The sequence below is a fragment of the Arachis ipaensis genome, chromosome B10 (genome assembly GCF_000816755.2).
Source record: "Arachis ipaensis cultivar K30076 chromosome B10, Araip1.1, whole genome shotgun sequence".
In the NCBI taxonomy this organism is placed as follows: domain Eukaryota; kingdom Viridiplantae; phylum Streptophyta; class Magnoliopsida; order Fabales; family Fabaceae; genus Arachis; species Arachis ipaensis.
Genome location: NC_029794.2, coordinates 103,951,079 through 103,957,611, shown reverse-complemented (window position 1 = coordinate 103,957,611; position 6,533 = coordinate 103,951,079). Strand labels below are relative to the sequence as shown.

The 6,533-nt window shown below is 37.6% G+C and overlaps 1 protein-coding gene across 1 annotated transcript in view; it reads left to right on the top strand.

Annotated features, from left to right (window-relative positions):
* LOC107621008 overlaps window positions 5,662-6,533 on the top strand; it is a 1,628-nt gene continuing 756 nt past the window's right edge. The window contains exon 1 of the mRNA XM_016323068.1: window positions 5,662-6,177. Within this exon, the coding sequence (XP_016178554.1) occupies window positions 5,662-6,177 (516 nt within the window). The remainder of the gene's footprint in view (window positions 6,178-6,533) is intronic.

Here is a 6,533-nt window from a genome sequence, read left to right as displayed (position 1 = left end):
AGTCTTAGTTTTATTTTACCTTATTCCATTTTCATTTATGATGATGACTCTTCTCATAATCTCTACATATAGCTGCATATAGTTTACGATTGCATTTGCATTCTGCATAAAAAAAAACGCACGCGACGCGTAAGCGTCGCTGGCACGTCCGTGTCATAGTTGCATTTGGAAGAAAAGAGAATTGAACAGAAAGTCACGCGAAAGCGTGGCTGGAGGCGTGCCTTAGGCACAAACATGTCCACGCAAACGCGTCACTGACGCATCCACGTCATTTTGAAAAACCAGCCTCCCACGCATCCGCGTCACCCACGCGAACGCGTGCCCCTAAAAACTGACGTAAAAGAGGTATATGGCAATAAGTAATGATGGAGCTGGGCTGGGATGATGCTGGAAGCACTAGCTCTACCACGCGACCGCGTGACCCATGCGGCCGCGTCGTTTTGCAAATATATCCATTCACACGATCGCGTCACCCACGTGAATGCGTCACCCTAAATTTTGGCAAAATAAGTTTTAGACAGAGAGTTGCGCGAATGCGAGGCTGCACTCGCGCCACTAGCACAAATCAAGTCACGCGATCGCGTGACCCACGCGTCTGCGTCACTTGAAAAAATCGCACACTACGCGACCGCGTGACTCACACGTCCGTGTCACATGCAGCGCACAGTTTATCCAGATCAGCCAAGATATCTTATCTTTTCTTCTCCAAATCCTAATTTTTCTTCTCCCTTCTTATTTCTTTCTTCCTCTTTCTTCCTTCTCTATTCTTTCTTACTTTTTATTTTCTACTTTTCACATCATCATCAAGGTTATTTTATTTTCTTCTTTTCTTTTTACTTTTCAATTATTATTATTACTTTTATTTATGTTTTCTTCTTCTTTTAATTTTCACTTTCATTATCTATTTTTCTTTTTCTTTTATTTTTTTTATTCCTTTAATTGGTGTTAGAAATCTAATTAGGTGATTATTTTCTTTTATATTTTGATTGTGAATTATTATGGAAATTGTTTGACAATTAATATTACTTTTTAAAGGGTTGCTTGCATGTTCAATTTAATACTTTCCATAACATCTTTATCATGCATGCTATGTGTTTGTGAAAAAGTCCGTATGGCATTGCACACTAAATTTTTCTATTCTACTCCTTTAATGCCTATTTTTCACAAAACACCTTTTATATTTTATTAATTAAATATAATTGTCAATACAAACAGGTTGTTAGTTTGAAAGGGTTGGTAATCTAACTTGGACATTGAATGCTTGATCTATACTACTCATGCCTTTGCCGGCATGCCAATAAACATCTTGTAGTTAATTGCCATCACATGCACTTGCTATATTACCTTTGATGAACTTTTCACATGTAGTCTAGACCATGTGTTAACGACATCCTTCTTTACTGTGCATTGATTATCACCCATAATATTCGCTCCCTTGCTCGAACCCTTAGCTTTACATATTACTTTCTTTTTCCTTTTTCATGATGGCCACCAAGAAATGTAAGGAGAAAGCTACTCCTAAACCACCAGCAAGGAGAGGAACAAAAAGAACATCAGTGGCAGAGCCACCTTCAACAGCGATGAAACCCTCAACAAAATGCATCAAGAGGATCATCAAGGTCGATGAAAAAGAGAAAGCCTTTCCAGCGAAGGACACTGCGCGGTTCCCTAACCGCTACTGTGAGCAAATATTCCCCATCCTGGCAGAGAGGAATTATAACAATGAGTACCTTCTTATCTTCCCGACCAACATTGCTGAAATTGTTGAGCCCCGCATTGAGCGAAGACAATGGAAATTCCTACAGAGACAGCCACGGCAGGTTAATCTATCATGGGTAGTCGAATTCTACTCCAATTTTCACATGCCAATCATGCAGTCTGTCTATGTCCGTCAGAAGCAAGTCCCTATAACAGAAGAAGCCATTCAGCGAGCTTTAGTTCTTCCCCCTGCTCCAGAAGGATTGGACATTTTTCAAGAAGCATCACTCAAGCGCCAGACATACCAATTTGACTGAGACACCGTTCTCAGAGTTATCACACAACCTGGCAGCATATGGATCTACGAATACCATCGGTCCCGACCTAAGGGCATATTGGCTTCAGCACTCACCTTGGAGGCTCGGGTATGGGCACAGATCATGTCCCATTACGTCTTTCCGAGCACTCACGAGTCCTCCTTCACTGCAGACATGGCTGTTTTACTCTGGTGTATCCGTACAGACCAGCACCTCAATTTACCAAGACACATTCGGCATACTATGGGACACGTACAAATTGCGGGCAACTTACCTTTCCCTGCCTTGGTTTTAGATCTAGTCTCAGCAGTCGGAGTCTCCTACAGAGCTGGGGACACCAAGGCCATGATTCCACGAGATGATCAATACGTCCCTAACGGGAAGTATATCAGACCTCCAGCAGCCACTATCAACCGGAGCATAGAACCAGCAGAAGATATCCCTTCTTCTTCCATATCACAAGCACCTTCAACAAACCAACTGCTCCATCAGATACTTGAGAGGCTAGACCGGCTTGACTGGAAAGGAAAGCAAAAAGAGCACCGTAAAAAGTGCAGATTTACATACCTTAAGGAGCTACTTGTTGATAACCACCCACCTAAAGAAGACCCAGACACCCCGGACTCCACTTCATTTACCAGCACAGGGAGCCATGACGGTCCCGATGGTAGAGATGCTGCTACCAGCCCCCCTTTGTTCCTGACAGATGGCATCGAGGACGGTGTAAAACTTTAAGTGTGGGGAGGTCGGTCAGTACCTGACTTCCGGAGGTAATTTCTTTTCCTTAAAACACCAATAAAATAGGATATTTAGTTAATTTTTCACTTGTAGAATAGGATAGATTACATAGAAATAAGTTAATTGCATGCATGTTCTACTTGATTGAAAAACAATAAGTTTCTTTTTAAGACCCTAATTTTGATGAATTTCCATTAATTTAAATCAAATTTTTGTGTTAAAACTTGTTTAAAGATTGTAAATTGGAACATAGTTTAAAAAGCTAAGAACACACAACCTGTGAGACTTGAGCCTAATGACATGATTATATTATTTAACCATAAATATTATTCTTGTGTGTTTGCTTCTCTATGATTATAATCTTTATTTTGTTTCATCCTATATATCCAACATTTAATGTGTTCTATGCATACATATGATTGAGGCCATCAATTGTTTTAACTCACTTACCCCAAATAGCCTACCCTTCCATTTACCTTTGTTAGCCACTTTGAGCCTTTTAATCCCAATTATTCTATATTTTACCACATTACTAGCCTTAAGCGGAAAAACAAGTAATACCCCAAACTAAATCTTTGGTTAGCTTAAGATAGAAAGTGTGTATCAATTGAGTATAGGAAATTGTGGGAACATTGGTTAATAAGGGAATGTGTCATGATAAAATAATGGAAATTTGGGTACCTACTCATGTGAAACTAGAGAAATTAAAAATCTATGTGCATTGATAATGTTATGTTTATTTTTATGCTGAAAAAAAATCCAAAAATAATAATAATAATTAAGTAATTAAATAAGGGGACAAAATTACCCCAATGTTAAGTTAATGAAAAAAATCAATGCATATGTGATACAAGTTAAGAGAAAAAGTAAATACATGAGTATGTAATGCAAAAGTGAAAATTCTGGGTAGTTAGGCATGATTCTAGAGTTATATAGAGTGTATGTATGTTAGATGAGAGCCTAGGTTAGTCAAAGATTCAATTTATAGCTCACTTAGCCATATGTATACCCTTACCCTTACCTTAGCCACATTACAACCTTAAAAAGACCTCATGATGTTTTGCATTAGTACATTAAATATTGTTGATTGGTTAGGTGAAGAACAAGGTTTAGAAAGCATGGTTAGAGAAGGATAGAGTGATTACCCTATACACTAGAGAGACTAGAGTGCACATACACCATCAGTGAGGGTTCAATGCTTAATTCTATGTTCCCTGCTTTCATAAGCTATCTTCTTACAATGTTACCTGTTTTTACTATATAATTTGAATTAGTAGGAATTTAATTTATATTTGTCTTGAAGAACTTATTTACTTTTAACCAAGTAGACAAGAATCATATAGTTGCATTTATATATATAGGTTGCATTGTATTGCATGAGTCTTACATTTCCCTACTCATTTACTTTATCTCCTTAAGCTAAGCATGAGGACATGCTAATGTTTAAGTGTGGGGAGGTTGATAAACCATTATTTTATGATTTATATTGTCTTTAATTGAGTGGTTTTTTTCAAGTCTTTACCCACTTATTCATATGATTAGCATGATTTTATAATTCCTTCCTAGTATTGTTTATGGTTGAAAACTTGCTTCCTAAAAAGCTTAAATTAGTACATTTTAATTTTCCTTTATCCCATTCGATGTCGTGACCCGTGTGTTAAGTGTTTCAGGCCTTATAGGGCAGGAATGGCTTAGAGAATGGAGAGGAAGCTTGCAAAAATGGAAGGAACACAAGAAACTAAGGAGATGACCGGCGAACACTGACGCGAGCGCGTGCCCCATGCGAACGCGCGGAATGAAGAAAATCGCAGCAACGTGAGCGCATGCCTGACGCATACGCGTGGATTGAAGTCTGCACGAACGACGCGAACGCATGGACGACGCGAACGCGTGACAAGAAAAATCGCTGAATGACGCGAACGCATGGACGACGCGTACGTGTCACCTGCGCGATCTGCAAAAATGACAGAATACGCTGGGGACAATTTCAGGCCACATTTTAACTCAGTTTTCGGCCCAGAACACAGATTAAAGCGAGGGAACGTGAAGAGACTCAACACGCTTCGACACACCCATAGGCATCCACACCCTATTCAAATAAGTATGTTGCATTTTGGATTTATTAATACATAGAATTGCTTTTACTTTTAATTAATTTTAAATTTTTATTTTATTTTATTTGATTATGTCTTCTTATATTTTTATGAATATTAAATCCATGTCAATGGAGTAGATTTTCTACTTGACATGGGGGTTGATTAAGAGGAGACACTTGAGTCGGAATACTCAAGTGCTTAGTTAAATTGGATATCGTTGGCTAATTCTGTATCTATTAACACTAGACTTTCCCAAAGGAGAGGACTAGGATTTGCGGATAAGAGTTAGTTCAATCACTTGACCTCCCTTTATTTATTAAAGGTTAACTAAGTGAAAACAACAACCTCTTTACACTCCACTTGAGAAGATTCCAACAAGGATAGAACTTCCAATTAATCAATTCCCCAATCAAGACTTTTTATATTAATAATAATTCTTAGTTTTATTGCTTTAATTTACGGTTATTTTAATCACTCATTATCCAACTCAAACCTTCGGGAAAATTTCTGATTAATAAATTAGCACTCTTTCTTGCAACTCGTTGGGAAACGACTCTTTCCTGCAACTCGTTGGGAGACGACCTGGGACTCATACTCCCAGTATTTTTAATTCTAATTTTTGTGACAATCCTTTTTAAATTGAGAAGGCGGATCTTAGCTGGTTGAGAACTGTACTTGCAACGTATTCCATATTTTGAATTCTTAACTAGTCAATTTTCGCACCCATCAGCTCACGCCAGGACATTGTACAAGCTTCAATAAATTCATCATATCTCTGGCCATCTTGCGAAGTTATTCGGCTAACAAAAAATATGAGACTTACAGAAGGAGATAGCTTACCTGAAAATGAGAAATTAAAGTTTTTTGCAAAATGGCTAATCAAAATTGGAGACGGGTTGGCTAGTGATTCAACTGACGGTGAATCTGAGGTCATTATTCCTGAAGAAATACTCATTGATGATAACACCAGTGATTTTGAAAAACTGGTAAGCTTTGTTTATCCGGACTTATTGCTTAATATCAACAATTCTATATATTTCAAGGAGCGCACAATTCTCGCTCCAACACTTGAGGTTGTGCATGATGTAAACAATACAATGATGGGTTATCTTGCTAGAGAACAAAAGGTTTATATTAGTTCCGACTCATTATGCATTGAAGAAGGAAACATGGAATCTGAATTGAATACCATCACCACTGATGTTTTGAACTCAATTAATTGTTCTGAATTGCCTACCCACCAGTTGAAACTCAAAGTAGGTGTACCTGTTATGCTATTACGAAACATTGATCAATCTAAGGGTTTTTGCAATGGAACTAGATTGCAAGTAAGACGGTTAGGTAATTATGTTATTGAATGCATTATATTGACAGGTGACACAGCTGGCCAAGTTGTTTTCATTCTTAGGATGAACATTATTTCAAATAATGAGACACTTCCATTTAAGTTTTAACGGAGATAATTTCCTTTGATTGTGTCTTTTGTTATGACAATTAACAAATCGCAGGGTCAAACACTTAACATAGTTAGACTTTTTCTGCCAAAATCGATGTTTACACATGGACAATTATATGTTGCATTATATTATCAAGGGTGAAATTAATAAATGGGCTGAGAGTATTAATACAGAACAATGATTCAATCTCCAATAGATATACTTTAAATATTATATATAGAGAGATA